This window comes from Pyxicephalus adspersus, chromosome 2, assembly GCF_032062135.1.
Source record: "Pyxicephalus adspersus chromosome 2, UCB_Pads_2.0, whole genome shotgun sequence".
NCBI classification, from domain to species: Eukaryota; Metazoa; Chordata; class Amphibia; order Anura; family Pyxicephalidae; genus Pyxicephalus; species Pyxicephalus adspersus.
Genome location: NC_092859.1, coordinates 134,709,731 through 134,737,548, shown reverse-complemented (window position 1 = coordinate 134,737,548; position 27,818 = coordinate 134,709,731). Strand labels below are relative to the sequence as shown.

At 37.8% G+C, this 27,818-nt stretch overlaps 2 protein-coding genes across 5 annotated transcripts in view; one reads left to right on the top strand and one right to left on the bottom strand.

The window, feature by feature from the left end:
- Positions 1-1,485, top strand: part of TP53BP1 (tumor protein p53 binding protein 1) — a 72,157-nt gene extending 70,672 nt beyond the window's left edge. For all 4 annotated transcript variants that reach the window (XM_072402480.1, XM_072402481.1, XM_072402482.1 and 1 more), the window contains 3 exons: positions 161-360; positions 447-592; positions 1,115-1,485. In XM_072402480.1, coding sequence (XP_072258581.1) covers positions 161-360; positions 447-592; positions 1,115-1,302 — 534 coding nt within the window. In that variant the 3' untranslated portion in view covers positions 1,303-1,485. The remainder of the gene's footprint in view (positions 1-160; positions 361-446; positions 593-1,114) is intronic.
- A 2,007-nt stretch (positions 1,486-3,492) lies between these two features.
- Positions 3,493-23,855, bottom strand: TUBGCP4 (tubulin gamma complex component 4). The gene is made up of 18 exons (XM_072402483.1): positions 23,679-23,855; positions 20,983-21,111; positions 18,985-19,107; positions 18,670-18,723; positions 17,531-17,587; positions 16,807-16,886; positions 14,847-15,048; positions 13,849-14,014; positions 12,323-12,447; positions 11,500-11,550; positions 10,570-10,675; positions 10,368-10,475; positions 9,842-9,980; positions 9,097-9,274; positions 7,820-7,954; positions 7,618-7,734; positions 7,363-7,502; positions 3,493-3,642 (listed from the first exon to the last, which is right to left on the bottom strand). Exons 1-18 carry the CDS (start codon positions 23,754-23,756, stop codon positions 3,630-3,632), a joined length of 2,001 nt encoding a protein of 666 aa, XP_072258584.1. The 5' UTR covers positions 23,757-23,855; the 3' UTR covers positions 3,493-3,629.
- Positions 23,856-27,818: the final 3,963 nt, after the last annotated feature.

Here is a 27,818-nt window from a genome sequence, read left to right as displayed (position 1 = left end):
TCTTTTGTGTGTGTGTGTGTGTTGTAACCCACCTAGCAGGTGTGTTAAATCCTAATTCATTCTAATTTAATTTTTTTTTAATGCAACCTTTTTTTCTAATTGATCACGTCTAATTGATACGATCAAGTAGAGTAATACCTTCCTTCCTTTCTCCCCTTAGTGCAAACCAGATTCCAAATGTTTCCTGATTGCTGACCAGCACTGCCGAACCCGCAAATATTTTCTGTGCCTTGCCAGTGGAATCTCCTGTGTATCTCATGTCTGGGTACATGACAGTTGTCACTCGAATGAGCTGCAAAGTGTAAACAATTACCTCCTCCCTGCTGGATACAGTTTTCAGGAAGAGAAAATTTTAGAATGGTGAGATCAAGTTCCCAGGTTTTATTTAGAGGGGAGGAGAAATCTACCATCTATATAACATTTGTTTTATGACATTGATTTTACAGGCATGGCTCTAGGCATCCTTTTAAGGGGTTGCGTTTTCTTGTGGTATCTGACCAGCAAGAAAATTTCCTGGAAATATGGACAGAAGTTTTAATGATTGGAGGTGCTGTTTCTGCAAAGCAACACAGTTCTTCAGACACAAACAAAGGTATTAAATTCAGCCAGCATTAATGTATAATATGTTACTAATTATTGTGTTAGATCTGTCTGTATCATGAAATGTTTTGCTTGTTGTGTTCTTTAAAAATATAAATGCCTTTTATAATAAGGTGATAGTGGTAGGTAGATTTGCTGAGGAAGCTGTTGACCTTGTATAAAATGCTCCATCCATTGAGGAACACAAGAAGTTTATTATACCTTACAGATGAAACTTCAGCAGGAAGTCTCAGGACTGATGGGTATGAGGAGGGTACTAGCAAGCCCTCATGGTACAGAAAATACTAAAGCTATTGGATCTTCATGAAAGCTGGGCTGGCACATTTTCTAGTGACAGGCAGGGGCAGTCTACATCTTTCTTTAACATAATGAATTATCTTTTCAAGTAATAATTTATTCTATCTGTTCCTGGGTATACCAACAGGAAGCTTGAGAAACCATTTCTTCAACATTTACTTTATTTCTCTTTCTCTGTTTTCAATGATGTTCTTTTGTTCTGTTTATTCTGTTGTAGATGTCGCTTTGGGAGTTTTCGATGTAGTAATCACAGATCGATCATGTCCAGACTCTATTTTAAAATGTGCTCAAGCTCTAAACCTTCCAGTGGTTTCATCAGAATGGGCGATTCAGTGTCTCATCAATGGAGTACAAGTCGGTTACAATAAGCACCCCAAATACAAACATGACTATGTTGCGAGCTAAGAAGACGCCCATTTTACTGGCCTTTTTATCAATCCTTCTCTTTTTGCTGCTTCTTACATTGTGCATATATTGTGTTTTATTGAAGTTTTAGACTGTTTTAATTGTGTTTTATTCTACATTTGCATGTACTCACTTGTACATAGTTTTAACTGCTGGACTTTTATGATAAAAAAAAAAAATAAATGTTAAATCTTTGTTTTATTACACTTGTCTTTCCAGTTCTATGTAAAGTTGGGATGTTTCTACTTCTTCATTCAATTATTTTCCCTTTTGTCTTATCTAAAAAAGAATCTTTAAACACACACACACACACACTATAGAAAAATGTGCCTATACCATTGGAGCTTTGACATCATAACTTATGCATGTGAGTATATCTCTAGGTTTTGGAGGCCAGGATCTGATAAACCACCGGGGAGAGACAGAGTTAGAGCAGAGATGTTCTGTAGTTTGAGTCTTATGGTGCCGGTATACAGCACACCTTGCTTGCAAATACATTTTATTTATTGAAATAAAGTGTTATGGTTTTATACTCTCTTGTGGCCTAGGGAGACCTTTATTGTGGTTGGGGAGTACATACTAAGCCAAGGTGTTAACCGGATTGGAAAGCAACAAGCTACAGGGTGAGGACATAACGATCAAGCTGGAAAGATTGAGTGTAAAGTTCTCCTAAAACCAATAACTTTTTAAAGGAGTGGTAAGGAAACACAAAGATTCAGACTTTCGCTTTCATTTTTCTATATTGTACATGTTAAATGCTTTAAAGGACGGTTTACAGATCTAATATGAGGGGGTGCTGAGACGTTCCTGGCTTTGCCCCTTTCCAGATGAAATAGAAAAATGAATGTGGGGGCATATGACAGCCTAATATCTTAGTAAGTAACTGTGCAAATATCAGGTCTTTGTGATTCTTAAAACTGTTTTTTCTTTTAGTGAGAAGCTGTGATGGCAGAGGCACAAGCAAGTTTCACGTCATTTGAGTTACGGGTCTCCATGAAGTTTTTGTTTCTCCAGGGAAAGTCAGCAAAGGACATTCACACTGAGATGTCACAAACACTGGGGGAGAAGTGTCCTTCCTACAGCACTATCAAAACCCGGATATCTCGTTGAAGATGAGCCCTGCAGTGGGCGCCCCCCAATATCAAATGACCCGGCAACCTGCGATAGTGTCCAAGAGCTGATTTTTGAGGACCGGCGAATATCTTTAAAAATGATAGCCCAGATACTTGATATCTCATGGTAGCGTGTTGGGTTTGATATCACCACTATCCTAGACATGTGCAAGTTTTTAGCGAACTGGGTGCCAAAATGTTTGAACAGTGATCAGAAGAAAGAATGAGCATCCTAAGCTGTTTTGGCCCATTTTGAAGCTGCACAGGACTTTTCAGCTAGGTTAGTGACTGAGGATGAAACCTGGCTCCACATCTATGATCCTGAAACCAAGGAACAGTCAAAAGAATGGCGCCACAGGATCCGGGCAACCGTAGTTACAAACCCAGAAATTGGCATTGCATCCGTTTTCTGGGACAAAGACGGTATTCTGTTGGTGGACTACCTAACTCAGGGTTCTAGTATCACCGGACAGTATTATGCTAACCTGGACCACCTGAAGGAGGCAATTAAGACAAAATACCGTGGAAAGTTGACCAAAGGGATTATTTTTTTGCAGGACAATGCACCTGCGCACACGTCCAACATTGTGGCTGCCAAATTGAACACTTTGGGTTTCCAATTGGTCCACCATCCCCCTTACTCACCTGACCTGGCCCCTTCGGACTAGTATCTGTTCCTGAATTTTAAGAAACACCTGATGGAGCAATGTTTTGAGGACATTTCTGACGTCCGAGATGCTGCTAAGAGCTGGTTTGCGGCCCAACCAATAGACTTTTATTTGAATGGTCTAGAAGAGCTGCAACTACGCTGTACCAAGTGCATCATTGAATACATGTGCTATTTCCAAACTCTGGATCTCTTCTTTCTGGGCAAAACCAGGAACTTCTCGGCACCCCCTCGTATGTTATCTGCAATCTAATAAACATTTTTGGAGCAATCAATTAAATGATATAAAGTATAAAAACTAATATTGCTGACCTCCTTATCCTCCTGTCTGGTTTATCTTTTAAGTCATTGAAATACTGGATTAGGTGACAAGAAAAAAACACTGTTCAAATACCAAACTGATCACAGGTATAATAGAAATAAATCATTTATTACACCAAAATTGTTTTTATACCACATGTCCAAGGTTTTATAGAAAATTGAAATTTGTGCAAAATTATTTAGTAGCAGGTGACATCTGTCTCTGTCTCAGTTCTTTGAGATGTTCTTCATAATCCAAAACTAAAAAGGAAAGATTAGCATTTAGCAAAGGATGCAAACATCTTAACAGTGTGCATGCAATGATTAACAAGACAGCCATCAAAACAGGTTACTTCATCCAACTTTATAAACCCCCCAAAAACGTAATTTATCTATACAAGGAGTTACATCCTTGCACCTTCTGACAACTAAGGTTACTGCCATTAATGAGAAATCTAACTTGATGTCCATAAACATTGCTTGGAGGTGAGATTATAAAAATGTCACCATTACAGATAGGTCAGTTTTACTGACAACAATGAGAGTCACAAAGTGCTTGAGAAGCCCTGATCTATATTGTATTATTGAATAAATGTATTCATAGAACTCATTGTTTTGCACATTACTTCCATAGTTTTTTCTTTGCATGAAATTAACCATACTTTTAGTAGAATGTGCCCTTGCTTCTGCTGCTGGGCTTCCTACTAGGCCACTTCACTTAGATTCATATAAACGAGGCACAAGGGAAAAATATAAGGAGTAAGGAAGATTCATCTTAATTGTATGATTTAAGCAGAGGTAAGTGGATCTGTAAGTCTGCTCCTCTGTAGCATGAAATGCTCGCAAAAAGCGATATGACTAAAGGTTTTTGGCCCTGTAATTAAAACAATCTATTTTCTTAAACGAGCCAGGAAACTGCACTGATGAAAGAACTGGGGTCTTCCTGCCATAACCCTGTACATAAACACTTGCATCAATTTGCTTTAGGTACCGTGGGCCACCCAGACCAACATTGCCAAAGGCCTAACAAGAGGATAAGAAGCAGAGAACAGAAGAAGTGGAAGTGACCCTTTTAGGACCTCAGTAAGATGGATTAAAAAGCTACATAAGAGTCTTCCAGCTTGGTCAGGATGAGCCAAGGCTGAATAGGGTACAGAGTTCTCCTCAATGTGATCGTTGAGGTTTTTCTTTAACTAGATAATTCTTTAAAAGGTAAAGTGTATTCTGTCATGTGACAGGAATGAAATTTATGAAGTGGCACCATTACTTTGTTTTGTTTATCTGCAGATCAAGGGGATGAAGAGTTGAACTGTAAATATCAGTTAAAACAACCTGACTTTTTTTTTTTTAATTTTTTGTACCTGTTTAACCTAATACACTATCCTAAATAAGTCCTCATTCCCTTTACTATTTTCCACACGATTTCTATTTCCTTTTTTGCTACCGTTAGTATTTAAACTTTTCTTCACAATACTTGTGTTTTCAAGCAATCTTCCACTAGAGGTCATCAGATCTCCGAAGTATTTTAATCAAACAAAATAAAAACAATGCGATCAATATATAAAACAGGGATTTGGACATTTGCTTATAGGAATCTTCCGGGTTTGAATTGCAGTAATTGATTCCAATCAGGGAATGTTTGCAGGAATGTCAGATTCCTTTTTTTTTAAACAAAAATAGCCTAATATGGGAATTGTCTTTATATTTATATCCACAATTCACATAAATAAAACATTTAAAAATAATAAAGAATTACTATTAAAAATTAAAGAAAGCATTATTGAAAAAAAATCTTTAAAACTACAAAATAAAATTACCTTGATAAATAAATGTTACTAAAAATCAATAAATATACTACAAGTATAAACAAAAGTCCCAAAGATTCTGCACTATATCAATGTGAATAAAGGAGGTAAAGCTTTTTTATCTTTATATTCTTATTACCTGATGTGCAGCTTTGGTGACTGAGAGAATGCTGTCAATGCCCTCAGGATAGCGGCTCTTATTTGTATACATGGTTACGAATATTATTATTATTTATTAATAAACAGGATTGATATAGCACCAACATATAACGCAACCCTGTACATTAAATAGGGGTTGCAAATGACAGATACAGACAGTGACACAGGAGGAAAGGACCCTGCCCTGAAGAGCTTACAATCTAGGAGGTGGGGGAATTAACACATAATAGTAGGGGAAAGATGTAGTGACAGTTTCAAAAGACAAGAAGACAGGTAGGCAAATTTGAAAAGATGGGTTTTGAGTGCTCTTGTAAATGAGCAGAAAGTAGGAGCAAGCCAAATAGGACAAGGACGACCATTCCAGAAAACTGGGGCAGCTCTAGGAAAGTCTTGTAGCTGTGCGTGTGATGAGGTTACTACAAAGAGATGCAGCAGAGGAGGAGCGGTGGAATGGATGGATGAGTCTGGCTGCAGCATTCATAATAGATAGTAGAGGAGAGAGTGGGGTTAGTGGAATACCAGAGAAAAGGATGTTACAGTATTCCAGGCAAGAGATGATGAGCGTGTACAAGGAGTTTGGTGGTCTCTGGGGACAACGTGCCTGAGGGGAGGGCCGAAAAACAGTGTTGTTAACAGGTTAGGTATATGTCAGGGGGAGGAAATGATAAGTTCTGTTTTATCCAGGTTGAGTTTCAGGAATCGGTGAGACATCCATGATGAGATGGCCGACAGGCAGCATGAGACCTTATCCAGGACTGAGGGAGACAGGTCAGGGGTGGACAGATAGATTTGAGTGTCATCAGCATACAGATGGTACTGCAAGCCAAAGGAGGATATGAGACTACCGAGAGAGGAGGTGTACAGAGAAAAGAGAACCGGTCCAAGGATTGACCCTTGGGGAACACCAACATGGAGGAGAGTGGGTGAGGAGGAGTTACCATTGAAAGAAACTTGAAAGGAGCGGTCAGAAAGATAAGAAGCAAACCAAGAGAGAGCAGTGTCACAGATACCAATGGAGTGCATGATTTTTATTAGAAGAGGGTGATCAACAGTGTCAAAGGCAGAAGAAAGATCAAGGAGAAGGAGCAGGGAAAAGTTGCCTTGAGACTTAGCTCTGACGAGGTCATTGGTCACTTTAGTAAGGGCTGTTTCAGTGGAATGGGCAGCTCTAAAACCAGACTGGAGGGGGTCAAGGAGAGAGTTGGTGCTCAGATAATCGGCAAGTTTTTTGTAGACAAGGTGCTCAAGAAGTTTGGAAACATATGGAAGAAGGTAAATAGGACGGTAGGTAGAAGGTAGGGAGGGGTTTAGTGAGGGTTTCTTCAGGATGGAGAGAATTATGGCATGTTTGAAAGCGGAGGGGTAGATACCAGTAGAAAGGGAGAGGTTGAAAAGTTTGATTAGGGCGGAGGAATGGGCATAAAGTAGATCAGGGGGTCAAGCAGATAGGTAGTAGATGGAGATGATGGGAGATGAGAGGAGACAAATATCCCTATGCTTTGAATCCACAAAAAGTAAATTTTTGGACATCACCCTGTAGAGACCTGATCCAGGGCATGTCAGTGTGTAAATACAGCCTCTATTTTGCTGCCAACCAGAAAGAATGAGCAGTATAATATTTTTGACTCCCTGTAATTTTTAACTCTTGGGTCCATATTAGGATTCAGACACTTTGATGTTTCAGTAGATTTGATTTTAGATGATTAAGTTGCTATTTAAATAACAGTTTAACGCTTTGTATGCATACCCAGATGCAGCATGTCCTGCTGAGGTGCATTTGAACTGCAGGCAAAGCAAACCACATGTAGTCTTTTTCATGTCAAGCACTGTGTTCAAATGGAAACAGCCATGTTTGACAAGAACTCCTGTCAACTTGAGCCCCAAAGCATGCTCTGCATTTCTACAGACATTTAATTTAGAGCAATATTTAATAATTCTTGTGCAAGTAAGGTCAGTTAGCACAGAGGAAGTATCAGAGGTAGCATAGAATGAAGTAACTAAGTTTGTCAAGTCTTACCTTCCCAATGTGCCTCCTGCCTGTGTATAGTATTTGTTATAGTCTAGTCGCAGAAGCAGTTGTGCAAGGTCAGGGTTGATCTGATGGTTTCGGACACTGGAGAGTATTTTGAAGAGAAGCGAAGACTGGCAACTAAATCCCTACAAGACATGGAAAGGTGATATCACACATTACATCTACTAAATCACTACATGTTAGGGTGATGTGACGTATAGTTTTGTCCTGTTATTAATGAAGCAAATTTATTTAGCTTACTTTTACAAGAATATCCAACTGGCCCGCTCCACGTTCATCCAGGGGACCCAAGTTCTGGCTGACTAGAGAGCAGAAGCTATGACACAAATCTAAAATTTCATTCAGGCAATGGAAAACCTGCAAAACAGATAATACTGTTCTAAACACTATATAGAAAGATCACATTGAATAATTATACTAGAACACAGACATTTGTACTTACTGGCTTTAATAAAATAAAGGATTGGGCCAGGAGGTTGCTGAGAAAGTGGTCATGGGCCAGGCGAATACTCTCAAAATCCCGCGTGGAGTTTATCTGCTGTAACAGCTGGGAGAACTGGGATTCTAGCACATCTACCTAAAAGAAAAGGATAATTCTTGTTATCTGTAGCAAGTCACTGTATGTTTTTTCCCCCTGAAAAGGAAAAGTTGGCCAAATACCCTTCCCCAGTTTCCCTATATGCCCATATTACAGATTAGGGTGACCACCAGCTTCTGAAGCTGCCAGCTATGCTATGTACATACAGGATGCTTCTTTTGATATGTGGTTAAATTCAAACTCTTATTTCAGTTTCACTCAGTTCACACTTTTTGCAAATGAATAAACAAGTTAAACTATGGGTGAATTCACATGGAGAGCTTTCTCAATCATTATTATTATTCTCACACATCCATATTGTGCCCAACAGCTCGCACTGCACTTAAGCTGTGCTGCTTATTTTCCACATATAAACAGTTTCTGGTGCCATTAAAGGTAAATGCACATTAATTGAGGTGTGGAGGAAACTGAAGAGCCCAAAGAAAATAGGAGGGAAAGCATGCAAATTGTTTGCAAACAGCAGCCTGTCTGGGATTTGAAACCAGGACCCCAGCACTGCAGACGAGAGGGGTTAATGCACAGTATGTTAAAGTTGCTGTAGTCAAACAACAAGTAAACAAGTACAATTTTCTGGAAGTGCTTCAAAGCACATTACATGTTTTTCAAGTTATGTTTTCATGCATTTCCAGGGAATGCTAATCATTCCGTCCCTTAACAGCCACAAATACATGAATAAACAATGCCTACAAATGCATCAATGCACATAGAAATGCATACCAATGCACATGTAAAGGTGTGTGTCCAGCCCACAGGAAGTGTTAATGAAAAAACATGCTAATACAGACTTCAATCTAGGTAAAATTTCTGAATATAAGACCCATAACGTTCTAAGTGCGATTAATACAATTTAAAAATAAATATAAAATGGATTACTAACTACTAAAAGTGATGGCAGCAAGTCCTTTCATCATTATTATTATTACACAGTACTTATAGTATTATCCAGTATTTATATAGCGCCAACATATTACGCAGCACCTTACAAAGTCCATAGTCATGTCACTGGCTGTCCCTCAATGGGGCTCACAATCATTTTGTATTATTGTAATAGTTCTGTAACACCTGTCATGGTTACAGTCATCAACCACATATTTTTACACTACTGATACTGCATTTCTCACCTGTAGATAGTACTGGAGATTGTCAACAAGAAAGGCCATGTGATTCCTCAGCCGCCATTTGATGGCGTCAGTTTTGTTTGATTCCAAATGTTTTCTCTGCATCTGAAGAGCCCAGCAGTGCTGCAGTTCTGACTGTACTCGGCGTACACTCAGCAGGTATTTGAAAACCACATTGTATCTACAAAGGGATAACGATATGTAGGTCATAATTCACATGGATTCATTTTCAGTTCTCTGTAAAAGGTTAAGAGTACTTCAGGATTTTGCATCTACTATACAATTTGTTTGAAGATTGAACACTCCAGCAGTTTAGCCTGCTGACATTTTACTGAGCTGTCGTAATTCTAGGATTTATGTTTCCAGATTTGTTTATCTGTTCTAACGTGCGTTATAAACTGTAACACTAGCAGAGACATTTTAAAAGCGAGTCAGATTTTAAATGTATTTCGGTCTGATCATTTCCCAAAGGCATTGCTGTTGTGCAATATATATATTTTACCAACAAAAAATATCTGTTTTGTAAGAGTGACATTCTTTTCACTGGCCAGCAATGTAGGAGGCATTTTTCCCACTGACCACCTCACCGATATACTGTGAGCTGTGGATATAGTAATTATAGCAGGGGTTCCCAGAAGACCTGATACTTTTTTTTTTTTTTTTTTAAGGATTCTCCCATGTTATAGGGGTCCAGAAACTGTATTAAAGACAATCACAGCAACAGATTTCATAAAGCAGAAAAACTCACTTTTCCAATACAGCAGGTGTGAAGAGAATGTGAAGAGGCCATTGCACCTTATAAGACAGTCCAAGTGCGGCCCAGCCAGAGGTGGGGGCCTCCCTAGGAGACGTGTCACGAGATGGAGCATCCCGAGGCTGGGACATATCTATAGACACAAAGATTATGTTAGTATGCATGCAATTAGACCCAGTCTCGACGCGGGCACCGCCATCTTCTTCATTCTGATCTTTGGCCAGCCCACGCAGACTTGGGAGTTTATTCAGTCCCGGCATCTGCAGAGGAAGCCGAGATGTACCTGGCGTCGCCCGTTCCTTTGTGCAATAAAGCCCTGCCTGATGCCAAACTTTTAAAATGGAATTTTAGTTCTACTTTAAGTCTACCGAAGAGGAGGGGATCCAAACATTTGTTTTTGTGGAGACAAAAAAGTATTTCCAATCAAAAAAAATAAATTTGCAGGAATACATGACTAAAAAAGAAAAGAAGGTGTGCAGCTATCAACAAAGCCTTTTATAAAGTATACATGCCCACATACCTTTATGTTCCTTTCCATGATAATCAATGGTTAAATGAAGCAAAGGCAGAAGGTTGTCATCATCAAGTAACACCTTATGAGCAGATAACTGGAATGCTACATTAATATCTAAGAAAGAAAAGATGCCGATTGTCACATGACTGGCAATTATAAAAACGTGCAGCCTATCTACGTAAATAACAGCCTCATGGATTGCACTCACCATGTTCTGTCACTGCAGTTGGTGGAGTTTTCAGCATATGCTGGGCTATGTCTATGAATGCCTGGAATAATTCCCCTCTACCTAGTAGGTAGAAATCTTTAATAATCTGAAACAAATAAATCAAGAATGTAGAATGAATAAATGTGCAATCTCTGTTTATCCATATATGCCGCCGATTAAAATCCCAGCTCTTTACTTCTACCAAGGCTAGATTGCCACAAGGTCCATCTAACAATAGTATCAGATATATGCATGAAAGGTAACATCTTACTGTCATTTCCTGAAATATTATCTGAAGATATTTGTCCTATATTTAATGATATTGCTTACTATTTGTCATACATTGTATAACATACACATTACCTTATTTCCACTTACTGAAAATCAATTTATAAAGCATTCAAAACAAGAATACATTTTATAGTAATAATAAACTGTGCAGTACATGGAACAGAAATAAAAGATCAGCATGGTTATTTGCAACTGTCAGTAAAGAAACAGCATTACCATGAGTGTGTTCAAACATGTACTAATCTAGAGCTAAGATAATACAGGGCAATGGTATTGCTCATAGCAACCACTCACCTGTTTTTTTGTGTTTTGAGCAGAAGTTGAGAAACTTAATGATTGAAATGCAGAATGCAGTCTAACGAACAATGTTTGGATAGCCCCAATTTTAAGAAAATATTAAACATTTAAGATTAAGATTAAAGTTTGATTGGTAAACTCATTTAAGTGTTGTCATGACAATAGAAAATTATATGGATAGTGTTGTTGTGGTCCCAGAAACCTAAATACGGGTAAAAAAGACTACACAAATATAACCAATTAAAAAGGGATTGATGGCCTATACCATAACTATAACTTGATGTTTGCCACATAAGCTATACAAAAACAAATATGGTTCCAGACTTTAACAGAACTACTCACCTTCAATTGACCTATTAAATCTGATTCTTCTACCATGAGTTTCCACAAGTGCTACAACACAGAACAAAAAGATATTACCATTCTTTTAATACAGATTTCAAAAAAGCTGAATGCAGCATATATAGTATATCCTGCTGTGTGAAGAACCTATAACTCAGGACTATGAGACCTAGATAATAAGGAGCGAACAGGAAAAATGGCGTCATATATACACAAAATGCGATTCTTTCATCCATTTACCAGCTAAAAAAGATCACTGCTTTTATAGGTAATATCAGTTATGCATTTACATATCCTGTTAGCCAAATTTATCAAGTGCTGATAAAAACTGGTCATGACTTTATGGGTTGCCAAATAGTGTTTGCCACAAATTGGATTGGAGGGGTTTGCTTCAGACCCCGTATTTGCCACTTTATAAAGTAGAGAACAGTTACCCCATGCTTCTGATATAAGCTGGTGATAGCTTCTTATCACCATTTTAGTAGTTTCTACGGTATTCTCCTCTCTCCAGAAGCCTGCTTACCAGGGAACAAAACCAGTTGCCTATTTGATAAACATGGCAAATGCTACATTTATAATCTTTTTCTTATTCTGCGACACAACAAATTAAAATTTAAAACGTGCTTCACCACTGCAACTAAGGCATATGAATATGCTACAGAGTCCTAATTGGAAGATATATTTATGTGCATATTTTTTTTTTTATGGACAGATTTAAAAGTTGTCCACAAAAAATATATATTTTAATGTATTTTTCGTTATGATCTTATTATGTTAACACTAACTACACTATAGAAGCAAAACATGAAAATCTCGTCCAAACCTCTGCAACAGTGCTTCTGATCCTGTCCAGCACAGACTCAAAATCCACCAAGCTAAACAAAGGTTGTTGTTTTAACCGGTGTAATTCTGCTGCAAATATATCTTCCTGGTTCTTCAATATGGAGCCTAAAAGGCACAAAGACCAACAGTAAGGAAAAAAGACTGATTGACACATAGGTTTTTATTTATTAAGGCAAGGAAAGTATCTACCAATATTTGGCCATTGTTTACCTGTTAGCCACCTTTAAGGGGAAATCAAAGTCCATACACCTGTAGTTGGTTTTTGACAGCAATTCCAGTATATTGCAGCATACAGCTACACTATTGGACAGCACCACTTCGAAAGAATACAACACAAACAATTGCACTGGCATTGTGTAGTGCTTAATTTTTTTTATTAGAGATACAAGCACATTAAATGTACCCACAAAATCTTATAAAAATGAGATTACCCAGAACAAAGAAGCTCTCTTAGAAGCTAGTAATTATTCACAAGAACCAAGTAAGTAGTCCTCTCTGTAAAACCCTTTCAGTATCAGCGGCTTGCATGTTTCATAAGAGCCTATGGCACTTAGAGGAAACATCAAATACCCTTTGCGTAACATCCAACCTCCAAATAAATGCTAAGCTATTTAATACTAGAATGTCATCACTAAAACACAACCAATGTTGGATAACTGTGGACAAATGCTGGCTGGGAGACTGGATGATATATAGGATTCACAAGATTTTATAAACTGCTATCCTTGAAGTGAATTATCTAGCTATATTATGTCAGTGAAATTGTATAAAAACTGTATTCCATCTACAGGTAGTCCCCAAGTTAAGGACATCCAACATACGGACAACTCCTAGATACAAAGAGGCGCTTACCTACTCACTGGTGTGCAGGAAGGAGGCTTAAGGGGGCTGTTTGCATGACCTGCAGAAGAAATCTTTTGCTAAACACAGCTGAGGTTGTGAGTGATCTTAAGAGCTGAGTTGGTCTGTAGCTTCTTGTAACTCTTTAATGACCAAGACAAACTCTGCAGTTGATTCTTTTTGCACATCGAAGCACAGTTTGCTCCAGAAGTTATTGAATGTCTAGGCTCCATAAAATTTTTTTTTTTTTTGCTTTTTTTGTAAATAACTCACAGTGAGGATTTCATACAGTAACTGACACCATGCTGCCTGATAATATTTTGAGACAAACATCTGTCCTAATTGCATTTAATAAAATATCGTACCTGTTCCGACTTACATACAAATTCAACTTAAGAACAAACCTATAATCCCTATCTCGTATGTAACCCGGGGACTACCTGTATTTGATTCAACATTTCTATCCAGATATTGAGACATTTTTATTTTTTACGGAGCACATTTAGATTGATATCATTACTATTCCTGCACCAGAAATGCTCTGATGAATTATACCTGAATAGAAACATGATGATTCTACAAAAGAATTGTGTAAAGGTCATATTAATCACCTTAAAATGTAAAATGTTAGGAGTCTGAATAAATTAGCTATAGATTGTGTCATACCTGTTCTAGTCATATTTGCGTTCTGATTTTCAAACATCTGGACAGATTCTCCTACAAATAGTATCTTTTCAGCAACCCTCACAGGTATATAGGATGGCAGCATCTCAACCCTTAGCGAAAATTGCTTAAGAGAAGGTGCCAACATGTTCTCCTCCTCAATCAGACGCTGTAAAAAGAAATAGACACATCCTCACAATGCTGGCCCAATAATGTTTTCATAGTGTTAGTCAAAGCTCATGCATACTTGATCAGAGTTTATTTTGTGCAGCATTAGGTTAAATTATATTAAAAAAACATTATTGTATATTGCAATTTTTTTTACATAACGCAAATTAAATTCACATAAAAAAAACTCTCTAAGTGAAGCCGTATCCAGGCTTTGAACAATTTAGTTTAATAAATTTATACAAATATTCTAAAATTCACTTTTAAAAATGCTAAACCAGGCAGGTCATTACTGCAGAAAAAGACAAATGTTGTCCCTTCTGCAATAATCCTTCTTACCTCCCTAATCTTTCTTGAACTGGTGCCAGGGTACCCCAGCTGCCCAAAGATCATAGGGGGAAGTAAAAAGGAAGAAGATAGCATGGCCCTGAGAGGGAATGGGGACAGGCCATTATAGCAAGGTTTAGTTCTGCTTTAATAAGCATTAAATAAGAATTTATAATAATGCCTAACTGACCTCTGTAGCTACAGACACTGTGCAACAATTCACCCTCAAAGTTCACAGCAGAACCACTGAGATTTTCTTAGTGGCATAAATCCTCCCTCTCTCAACTGCTGCTCTGTGTTCATATTGGTTATTGGAATGCAACCTATATCCTTTCAGTGCTTCCAATTTGGACATTGAAAGTATACAGAACTTGAATTACAACAAAATATGCAAACATGTGATTGTTCAGAACATGTGAGGAGGTTCACTTTAAAGTAGGAAATGTAGCAATGTGCTAATATCTTCATACACATTGATATATAAAGTATGCAATACTATGTCTTACCAAATCTTGCAGCTCTCGAAGCTGTTTTCCTGTCAGACCTCCAATACCCAGGTCATCTTCTTCTTCATCTGGCTGAGCAGAAGCATTGCCAGAAGCAGGCCCTTGTCTCACAAAAAACTCTTCGTACTGGTCTAGTAAAAGCCCATGAAGCATCCATGCAGACAGCTGTTTGTACATGACTCCATGACACACTGCAAGGATCCTAGTAAGATATAAGACACATAATTGATTTCAGCATCAGAAACGTCAAAGGATTGTTTGAAAAGGTCACTGTACTGTATTTCAAAGTTTCTTCTTCTATCTTTTTCACATTGTTAACCTCCTGGGCAGTTCATTTCTGTTGGGATTTATATGTCTAAAAGTGGTACATTGTTTTTCATAAAAAAAATATTTTACAGTATATTATAATAGTATGAGTATAATAAAGTTTGAATATTTGAAACACAAAATCATGTCAAAATAATAAATAAAAAAAAAAGATACATTTAATAATAAACTTTGAAATGATTTTGTGTTTCAAGCTTTATTATACTCATTATACTACATACAATAAGGTGATTTTATATTGAATGCAATACAAAATAATCTGAAATTCCTGCCGCGCCCCTAGCGGCGGCTGTACTCCCCACTGTCACCGAGATCTCCCGGGGAATGTCAGCACACTCGCCGGGGGACAGATCGAGGAAGAGGACGCGGCCAGAGGATGGCACGACCCTGAGGACACCGATGGGACCAGGTAAGTGTTTGTTTTTTACTTTTTCAACAGCTTTCAGCAGGTTTTTTTTACCCCGAGTCACACTTGAGCTTACCACTGGGGAGGTTAATGGTGTTCAGTTTTATGAAACTTTTGAGGATCCCAGGAAAGCAACAATGTGCTGTAAATACTGAAGATGCCAAAAGTTTTTATAAATGCAATCTTGCAGATCGTGAACATTAACATCCAAATAGTAGTTTCCCTTATTACATTTTTTTCTGATCCACAAATATACTTTAAGGTGATACGACTGCAATGGTTTTGAAGTGACCATTGAAGTGAAAAAAAAAAAAAAAAAAAAAAAAAATACTTTATATAAGGGGTCTGCCATTCGACAAACAACTTATTTTACTTATTTTAACAACTTTTATTTTATTTTTATGTGGGAGTGAAGTCAGAAAGGTACACGTTACCTATCCAAAAGAAAACAAATGCAAAGTATGAGGCCCAGACATATGTGGGAGGTTTGATAAATATGTACAAATTATCACCCAATCCTTAAGATACCCCGGACTTTATTTCAATATGAGAAAGTAGGAATAAAGTTGTTGCAGGTATTGTGATGATAGGCGGAGGACAACAGAACCTGGAATAGGTTTTCAGACAAACAGAAACAGCTGAATCAGTCATCTCAGACAGGAAGAAGTACAATACAGAATAAAGGATCGTGGACTGGAGAAACAAATTTCCCAGGTTCAGCTATGGACATATTTGAGTATCTGTTAAATATCATGGTGGTTAAATATCATGGTGGTTGAGATGGTTCAGAACTACACAAGCTAAATTATGATTCAATAACAGTCCACAACCAAACACTTTTATGCTTGCCCAATTATAAAATTGATTTATATTTCAAAATGTACAGCATAACAAAAATGCAATGCTACCACGGAAGCCAGATTAAGCATCCTTCTACAATTTGAATGTCACAAGAGACATTCACAAAATCTTCAATTACGATGTCTTTCAGGCCATGCAGGGTCAAGAGCTCAGTGACAACAGGTACATTTAACTGTCAAAAGCACAGAGACCAACTTATTTAAAAACCTCAGAGACAGGTACATGTGCTATCTGTCCATCATGCCTATTTCATCTGCTGAACCAGGAGAAAGTCAAGCCAAGTCTCACCAATTATTTTTTGGTGAAACATCTGTCTAATTAATAGATAAAGGTATCTCATACTAACTAAAAGGATAACTTTCTTACTTTTCCAGGGCACTACGAACAGGAGGCAAACCCCCACAACTGTGCTTGTAGACCATTTCCAATAATTGACAACCGTGAATCTGCAACAAAGGTAAGAATACACATTTTGCTATGAAGTTTGTCAAATATGAAGTTGCATAGTCAATATAAACTTGAAATCACAACCCTTGCTTTGCCTCAAATGACCTCTACTAAACTACATGACTTGTCTAATAACAGGGAAATGTTTTGCTTACTCTTGTCCGAACAGAAATGTACACACATTTTAGATGGTAGCTATCTGTTCTTTAGAAAAGGTCAACATGATCTGACATTTAATTGAGTGGTTTATTTCCAAAATTTTTTGATATAAAAAGATTTCTTCATACCAGTGTTGAATGCAAGAAACCTGCATAGACATTATTATATAGCCCCCCACCTTACACATTTCTTTGCTGGGTACATTAATAAATCACCTATGCTTGGAGAACTTAAGGTCAAAAGATACACTTTAATGAATACTTTAAGTCCTAAAAGCAGGTATTGCAGATATCATGGAAAGCTGATTGAAAATACTTCTGCTGCAATGACATCAGCAAGGTGAGAAACCCAATACACTAGAATTGTATCCTATGATGCCACAAAGGACAGGAAACAAGTGAGCAATTCAATTCACCAACATTCATCCCAAGTTAAAATAACAATAGTGGGCTATTATATAAGTGGGCTATAAGGTAGTATATACCTTTTGGCTCTTGATTTGTTCCACAACAATCATTACTGATGGGAAGAGGAGATGAAACTGAAACATAAAATGAGAATATCAAATAACTGTACAATAATTAACTGGTTATGCTTCATTAAAGGACTGGTTTTGTAAGTGGAATACATGATTTATTCATTTGTAAAATGCATTCTGTTTTTATAAAATGTCTATTGACTTGGAATATATTGATAAAAAATGTATAGGTCTCATGGTTATTTCCTGAAGAAGTGGATAGCTTGTCCATGAAACGCGTGAAAAAAAACTTCCATTGAGATAACCAATTACAATCAGTCTATTGAAGTGTTTGTTTTATATATATTGTAATTTTATTATGTAATTGATTAAATAAAAATTAGTTGTAATTTTAAAGAAATGTGTATGTTGTAAATACCTATGACTAAAAAGTCCTTTCAAATAAAAGTGATTTAGATTTTTGATATATCAAATTATAGCCATGCAGACTATAAGGAATCCTGCAGAGGAATAAAAAGCCAAGATGCTGCTGCTAAAAATGCAAGATTCCTGACTGGCCGGCATTTTATACATTAGGTTCAATAAAAGTTCCACTACTAATGCCACTGACAGCAAGACAACCAATATTTTTTCAGTGCAGCAGCTCTCTGCAGATTTCTTTTAACCAACAATAAAACAGCATTCAGAGTGAACAAGTTAACATTTAAAAAATGTGAATTGCCAAATTGCTGCAGCCCTGTGCACAGCCTGGGCTGAGAATCCAAGTTATTTTACAAGAACACAAGATTCTGCATCAAGAAGAACAGCATACCCTGTAACACAATGGGCCTGATTTATTAAAGCTCTCCAAAGCTGGAGATGATACACTTTCATCAGTGAAGCTGGGTGATCCAGCAAACCTGGAATGCGAGCAAATGACTTTAAAAGAAATCCATTCCAGGTTTGCTGGATCACCCAGCTTCACTGATGAAAGTATATTCTCTCCAGCCTTTGAGAGCTTTCTTAAATCAGGCTCAGTGGGTACAGATACCTTTGATATGTTTCAGGCCATGACAGCTTTGCTTTGAAGTGAATCAAAATGTCTCACCCTGTACAAAAAAAGCAATCAAAACAAATTAAATAATTTGTTGCTCACAAACACCTACCTGATCTAGGGAGTGGTTAATATGTGAAATAGAAAGATGAGGGTCAGCCAAGAACTGCATTTAAAACAAAAAAAGACAAAAGCAATAAGAAACAAAACATATAAAATAACAAATCCACTATTTTGACTGCTGGGTTGTAAATTCTAAATCCAGAACAAGTATATCACTTGCAGTGAACCTTTACTGCCTCAGAACTAAAGGGAAGCATTATTGTCAACTTCCGGGTCCTGGAAGAGGATCAAACAACAATTTCTAGCAGAGAAGAGTGCAGATATTTTGCTATTTCACTTGTCTTACAAGCAGACATCTGTATACCTCTTGCTCCAAATCCAACAAAGCTTGTCTGTATGGCTGGAGGATTGAGTCCAGACCCCTGCAGAAGGCCCGTAAGTAAATTCCATGCAGGCCAACCTGTCCCTGTTGAGAGGGGTGGTGATCCTAAAATGAAAAAAAGAATAGAAAGCAGAAGTAAAAACTCTTACTGAAGCTATTACTGTTGGCTAAAGCACTGTGTATTAGAATTAAATTTCCATATTATAGATGGCTTTGACAACCCCCCCCCCCCATCTTTGGTTGCATATCAGCTGTGCTAATCCCCTATAGCCTGTTTCCTATCTGCTCCGCGCTGGGTCCTAGGTTTGAGTCTTGGCCAGACACTATCTGCAAGGAGTTTGCAGGTTCTGCCTGTGTTTGTGTGGGTTTCTGGTACTCTGGTTTCCTCCCATATTCAAAAAAACATGCAGTTAGGTTCATTGGCTCCCCCCTAAAATTGACCTTAGACTGGATTATTGGCATATGGCTATGGTAGGGACATTAGAGTGTGAGCCCCTTTGAGGGACAGCTAGTGACATGACTATGGACTTTGTAAAGCTCTGCGTAATATGTTGGTGCTATATAAATTCTGAATAATGATATGTGTTGATATGATATGATACTGTGCAATAATAATATTCAAAAACAAGAGACAGTGGCATAAAATAAAAAAAGAACATCATTTAAGAAACACCAGGTTTTGTTTTGATGTAAGCTGCAGTTATTTAAATGCCATATGTACGTTATTAACAATTATTATCAATAAATACATGTAAAGTATAAATAAAATTAAGATATTAATTAAAATATTATTAAATACCATTGGTAAACTATTTAATAAATTAACTACACATAAATTAACTGGGTAATGTCATTTTTTTTCATGCCACTCATTGGTCGTAGGTAGAAGAGATGATAAAGTCACTGTTCACTCAGAAGGCAGTGATATTTTCTAGTATATCATTTTCTGCCTAGTAATACTAAAGAAGAAAACTACCGATTGACACTTTCCGGTATAATTTATTGTACTTTAAATGGCAGCTACTCTTACTCTTGTTATTAGTAGCTCTTATACATAATGTAACTTTTTTATCCCTAAAAATTAGATTAAAGCACAACTCTACTCTCATTTATATTTGGTTAGAAGTGGGCAGCACGGTGGCTCAGTGGTTAGCAGTCTGGCCTTTTTAGCACTAGGCTCCTCATGCTTGAGTAGGTTTCCTCCAGGTACTCCAGTTTCCTCTCACATTCTAAAAACATGCAATTAGGTTACCTGGTTTCCCCCCAAAATTGACATTAGACTGTATTAATGACATATGACTATGGTAGGGACATTAGATTGTGAGCCCCTTTGAGGGACAGCTAGTGACATGAGTATTGACTTTGTAAAGCACTGCGTAATGTGTTGGCGTTATATAAATACTGTGTAATAATAGTAATAAGAACCTCTGCCAGTATCTCCAATGGGGAGGACAAGCAGGCCCTTACAAAATCAACCACGTGCTATATCTCACTTGAGGACCCACTACTGTAGAGAATAGTCTGCGTATAAGCACTTGCTTTTTTTAAACTATTGGGTATACATTGTAGGTCTAAATTTCACCGATGGTTAGATTTCATTGGTATTGTGATTGTATAATAATTGAAAATGTCATTATTATAGTTGGAAAATCATGAAAAAGGATGGGACATTTATGTATATATTTGGTAAACGCAAACTATTTTAGGTATTTAATAATTTACAGAATGTCTTTATTATTAATAAATAGTGTGTGATTGGAATTTATGATAATGGCCTTTAAAGTTCACAGACTTTAGAGAGAAAGTTCATGAGCTATAACTAATTAAAGCTTGCATTTGCTGTGCTGGCTTCCTTTGTCTTCACCATGTCCCCTCACTTTCATTAACATAAATGTGAAAGAAGTGAAGGGAGTCTCTCTAATGCAAACACATATTAAAAAAAAAACCCATTATTAGTAGCATATTGAAGTATTTTATTACCGGGTGCTGAACATGCCCTGTGTACTGTTCAATAAACTCAGTAAAACGGATGTAATCTGTTCCCAGCTTGCACAGACGGTTTAATACACTGGTTTCACTGGGATGGAGAAATGGCAGATCTTGCGATACCTAGAAAATATTATAAAACAATCAAATACAGCCTCCTATTAACATTTGTATAAACAAGAAACCAAATTTAATATTATACAACTATATCAGTGATCTCTACAGCACAGCAAAATCCACTGCACTGTACAGGTGAACTGTGAGGATGAGTTTGAGGATCCACCCATAAGGATCAGTCTGGGAAATGCTGAAGAATATAAACAAAACCTCCTTGTAGGGGAATAATTTGATATTATGATTACAGTAGGGGAAAAACTTGGTATTAGGATTACAATAACCACCAATTCAAATTGGTCTTTGTAACCTACTACAAGTATTCAGCGTAGTTGTTTGATATCTGTCTGGTATTGTAATTGTTTTCACTATTACATCTAAATTAATATTTATCACCAGACAAAAAAAGTGTTTTTTATATTGGCACATTTCTCTCAAAATTAAACTTGATTCAACATTTTTAAATAATTGATCAAAAGTACTGCAGAGTGTATAGCTAGCTTTAGCTCATTTTTTTTATAGAGTATGTGAGTACTTCTAGATCATGTACAAGCAGATAAAACACAGGATCTACTAGGGTGATACTCAGGTCAGTCACCTGGTCACCTGTAAAGTGTACCTAAACTGAATGTTTTTACTTTACATAGAAGGGTGTACAACCATGCAAGGTAAAAATGTTGGTTAAAAAAAAAAGCATGCAGCACTACGGCAATCAAGACCTGATGGAAGCGCAGAGCCTCCCCGGATACCTAAAACACGCATCCCAGGAGGCTCTGGCTGTTTCTTCTGCACATGCCCGAGATCTCAGGGGCATTTTCCCCCTAGGGGAAAGAGATGCCGATCTCAGGCATGCGCAGTGAGATTGGCTCTCTTTTTTTCCCCTTTACAGTGGGCTATGTCACCCGATCTCACATCTGCGCAGTGCAAGATCAGGTGACAAAGAAAGAAGATTGAAGAAGAAGACAGAAGTGAAAATCGAAGATGGCAGTGCACAGTGCTTCCTCAGCGCTGGGATGAAGAGGAATTCCAGGACAACGTGGGACCGGATCGTGGGAAGGCCAAGCACTATCTAGGGATTTGTAGCATTAAAGGTAAGTGTAATTTTTTGTTTTTTAGTTTAGTTCCACTTTAAAGCAGAACTTTTGTGAAAAAAAAATCACGTTTATTAATGACAAACTTTCGTTCTGTCCACAAACCAAACCCAGAGAGTCCCGCGTTGTCTCAGCTTTCCTCTTCTTTCTGGCAGTCGTCATTCCGTCCAGCGCCGCCATCTTTATTCTTCACATGTCACCTGATCTCGCGTCTTGTCAGGTGACGTGTCTTCCTGCAAATGTAAAAAAGAAAATGCCTTTTATAGGATCGCTATGTCATATATTATGGTCCTGTAAAAGATTGTATAATTTTTGGAAATCTATATTTATATGTATATCGGAATTACCGGACTGTATACCTAAACCAAACTGTCAGTTGAGTAAAGGGATTGATATCTTTCCACATAACTTCTGTGTATTGATCTGTCATATTTTGTTTGCTGCTAGGCTTACTATCACAAAATTGTGGAAATGCCAAACTTTTCAAAAGTCCTTCATAGAGTGCAAATTCAATATAGTTATGAAAGAATGTTAATCCTTACCCCTATTACGATCAAGAAATAGTTCGAGAATGAATGGGAGCGCATAGCCTCCCGGGATACCTATATCATGCATCCCGAGAGCCTTTTGGGTGCGCATGCTGAGCATCTCGGGCATGCACAGGAGCCTTTTGATGAAAAGAGAAAATGTTGCTGATCTTACGCATACTCAGTACTTCTTCCTTTGTCACCTGATCTTGCGCCTGGGTCGGGTGACGTAGGAAGAAGAACCATGAAGAAGAAGCGAAGATGACCCTGCCCGGTGCGCCGGCTCAAAGACGGTTGCCAGGACGACGTGGGATCCAATGAAAGACACCTTTGGATGGATCGGACTGAAGGTAAGTGGATATTTTTTTTGTTTTAGGCACTTTTCAGTTTAGTTCCCCTTTAAGGATGTATGTATTATTACTTTACGTCTTTACTTTATTATTTATTTTAGCTATGCTCCTATGTTTTGTAACAAGATGATATATTTTGTTTTTTATGTATAGTATTATATTGTACGTTGTGAAAAACAAATAAAGAATTATAAATATGAAAAAAAATGCCAACCTCACTGCACATGCGTAAGATTGAGCACTTTTTTTTTTTTTTACTTTACAAGAAAGCCCCTGATGACACATGCTCCATCTCAGATGGAGTACCCCATAGGCTTCTGCGATATGTGACGTATGTATCCTAGGAGGGTGTGGGGTTCCCCTTCAGTCTTTACCAAGGAAATAATGGGGGTCCTGCTCAAATAAATCCACATACATTTTTCCATTTTATAAAAGGAATAGCCACCATGTGATGACAGGTCCGCTTAAAAGGCACCATAGGAATACAGATACATTATTACACCCGGTATGATACACCTGACAACATGAATACACTGACACTGATTCGCCCATTATAGATAACAGGAGCACACATAATAATGAATGACAGCAATGACAGGACACACAACCTGCAGGCCGCTCCTCTTGTTCCAGGTGAAGACGCTGCCTGGGTAGCCGCTCAGGGCCAGGAGGAGTTCGTGTATCATTGTCGGGGCCCGGCTCCCCGGTCAGTCCCTCCGTACTGTTTACATCCGACTATACCGCCACCTCTGCCCGCCAGCCTACCACGGCCTACAACTCCCGAAATGCACCGCGCTCTACAGCATGAGTGTGTCAGAGACGGAACTCTATTTCCCAGCATGCTCTGCGTGTGTGCAGTGTTGCCTGGTGACAGACTGACTGTGAATGGCAGTGTATACAGTCTGTAGAGCTGCTGGGCTTCTGTCTATCTGCTCTGCTCTGCAGGCAAAAACTATTTCACCTTCATTTTTAAATTTTAAATCCCTATTTTTTTATTGTTAAAATGTAAACTCATTATGTTATTCTCAAACTTATTATGTTAAATGTGGCCTAACACACTGCACACCCTCCCAACTTTATAGACAGGATGGGGACACTTTTTAGGTCTGTTGGCAAATGACACATTTCTACCATGCTAGTATTTTGCAGATCGTATAAATATATTCACAAAAACGAATTGATTAAATAAAGAAAGCTTCTTGTTTCCTTTATATTATCCTTTCAAAATAACAAATATAGCCAATTAGAAGCTGAATGAAGGTTTAAATGTGTTATAAATAACACATTTTAATATATGAAAAATATTATTTTTTTATAGAGAATGCAATGGCATCTGCAGTTAGTCGGAGGAAGGATGCCCACCATCAGGGTTTTGCAGGAGATAGAATGTCCTGCTGGCATTGGAGGTTTGCAGGATGTAGAATGGCCTGGCATTGGGGGTAGAATGGCCTGGCATTGACTGTTTGCAGGATGTAAAATGGCCTGGCATTGGAGGTTTGCAGGAGGTAGAATAATGGCCTGGCATTGGAGGTTTGCAGGAGGTAGAATGGCCTGGCATTGGAGGTTTGCAGGAAACAGATTGTATTGGTGTTGGCAGTGAAAGGAAGAAGCTGATAGTGGTCAGTGACAGGGAGAATGTCCTGGTGTCAGACGTTAGTAAGAGGAAAATAATGCCCAGCCATTGCTGTCAGTGGGAATAATCCACTTAGATTTGGTGTTGGCGAGATAATAAAAAGGTTCCCCAGTATTGCTGAAATGGGATAAAAACCCCACTTTACTATTTGTCAGGGATCCCTTTTGTTGTTATCAGTGAGACCTGTCAGAAACATGTTAGAATAAAAAAGATGAAATACTTAACAGAAATCATCCCAGCCCAGCACTGCAAACTCTAACAAGCAACACCACATCTGAAACTGGTAATGCCTACCAAAAAGGATCCATTTGCAAGGTGTTGAAACAACACCCAACAAATAGACAAATCCGCCATCCATAAGACATAGGATTTGGTGAAATTTAGGAACCTTTGGCTGGGTATGAGTTTTGTTGAAGATGCAGATGTGATTAGATGTGGGCTTTGTTTGGCATTTTATGTTTGGACAATGAAGCAAGATAAGGAGGATACTGAAGATTTCATTTAAAAGGATAGTAGAAAAAAAAAGAAGAAAAAAAACTTCATATTCCCAAATTCATAATGTCACAAAGTTTAAATTGCCGCCTTCTAGAAATAACAACATATTTATGAGGAGTTCCTTAATTAGGACTACTCAGAAAGCAAAAAGTAACATGGCGTTAAAATTTCATGTGTTTGACAAACAATTTGATAAGCAGTAATGTATAACCATGACAACAATTACAAAAATTAAAATAACAATAACAATGATATTTTGATAGAATCAGACGTGTTTTGCGGGGGACCGGCTTCTTCAGGGAAATGTCAAGTATGAAACAGCATTGAAAAAAACATTAGGCTGTATTCAGACCGTAACCAAAACAGGAGGAAAAACTTGTTGAACAGGCATCATATAATAAGAACCAAGTTGTTTTCCCAAAGGGGTATATACAGCCATGCACCATCAAAGGGACACACCATATATATCTAGGATCAAAAAATCAGTTACCAAGAGTAGAGAATCCCCCCCATCAAGCCAAATTTGATAATGATTCCCTAGGGTGCCAAGGAACTCTGGTGGAGAAACATTGCTCTAGACCATGGATAACTTTAAAGGGGGGCATGTGTCCTTTATTCCTGGCTATTCTAGGCCCCTGCCATGCCACAATAGTGACAGGCCAGTGGTTGTGAAACAGCACTGCATCCTGTTACCCCCTGGAGACTTGGGGGTGGACTAGACCATTCACTTCACATTGTCTAGCTCTGACTTGTGGCTATCATCCATTTTGAATATTATCTAACTTTATGTGCCCATTCATACCTGCCCCTGAACACAAGTTAACCCATGCTGTGTTGCAAGTTAATCTGTGTTGTATTAGGGCACTCCATTGATAAAGAATACTGTATTTTTTGGTGAAGCTTGGCCATCAAGCAAATCAAGCCCCAATTTTTAAGCTTATTTACACTAAAATAGGTATGCTGATTCTGAAAGTGCAATTAGTTTTCCTAATATGGCAATATATTTGGGTCAGTCCCAATTGGCCATTCAATTTCTCTTTGTGAAGAATATGCAGACATAAAGAAAGTCATTGAGTTGTTGCAATACCACCAACACAAATGGGTCATCTGTGTTGACCTTAAAATGGTATGCTTCCTTCTTGGTCATCAACGGGGATACACCAAGTATCCCTGTTATCTGTGTATGTGGGACAGCAGAGCTTGTGAGAGGCATTGGGTGGGTGGAAAGGAATTGGCCTCCAAGATCTGCCCTAAAACCAACTGATCCAAATATTCTACATGAGCCACTTGTTGATAGAAAGAATATTATATTCCCGCTCTGCACATGAAATTGGGTCTGATGAAGCAGTTCGTTAAAGCTTTGCCAACTGAAGGAGACGGTTTCAAGTACCTCATTTTGGCATTTCCTAGCCTGACATTTGAAAAAATTTATGCCAGTGTGTTTGATGGTCCACAGATTTGGCAGCTCATCAAAGATGGACATTTCATCAGGACAATGTCAGAAGTCTAAAAGAATGCTTGGTTATCATTCAAGGCCATTGTCAAAGACTTTCATGGAAACACATGAGCAAATAATTACACAGAAATTGTCCAGAAATTCTTGGAGAGCTACAAAATGCTTGGTTGCAATATGAGCATCAAGGTGAATTATCTGCATAGCCATCTTTCTAACTTCCTGGAAAACCTTGTTGCAGTCAGTGATGAGGAAGGGGAACGATTCCACCAAGATTTGAAGATCATGGAAGGATGGTATGAGGGTAGATGGGATGTACATATGATGGCTGACCGTTGGATCATCCGGCGGGATTGTCCTAACACTGAACATTTTAGAAAAAGCTATAGGCATAAATTTTTACCTTAACCGCTTACCTGAATAGTTTTCAAATGTTTTACTGTAAAAAAAAGTCATAGAGTAACAATAAACCCTTTGTACGAACAAAAAGAAATTTAAATAAACAATACATTCAAGTTATTATTTTATTATTTTATGTACAATTTGTATGTTTTTTGACAAAAATGGAGGGTACCCTGTATCGTAAAAAAAAACTGGATGGGATAGCATAAACTGGGGTCTTTTCTGGATTCACCACCCAAAAATTAGCAAAAAACAAGTGTAAGATCTAACTCAACAAAAAATGCGTTCCCCAGTGCATTATCATTCCATAAGCAGAGTAATCATCAGAGGTGGGTTTTCATTTATCTCAGTTATGATATTACTTACTACAGCTCCTAATTTGTTCTCTTTGCGGTTGATTTACTAAAGGTTTCTAGACTGTTCACTTAGTAAATTAAATTATCACCATGGAAAAGGATATTTCCGTTACCTTAAATGAGATGAATTTTTGCTGACTTCAACTGTCTATTTATGTGCAAGGAAAAATCTTGTTTTTCTTAATTTCTTTGCACCTGATTGGGTATTCTTTGTAAAGTGAATTCTCACCACATTCACTAAGATACATTAATTATCCCTTGTAAGGTGAAATTCACCTTGGTAGGTTGACAGCCTTACCATTACATTCTTTTAGTAAATCAACCCCATTGTGGTAACTTTAATGCTGGCCCTACCAGCTACACATATAAACTTTTTTTGACAACCCCAATGCTTCTTTATACCTGAAAA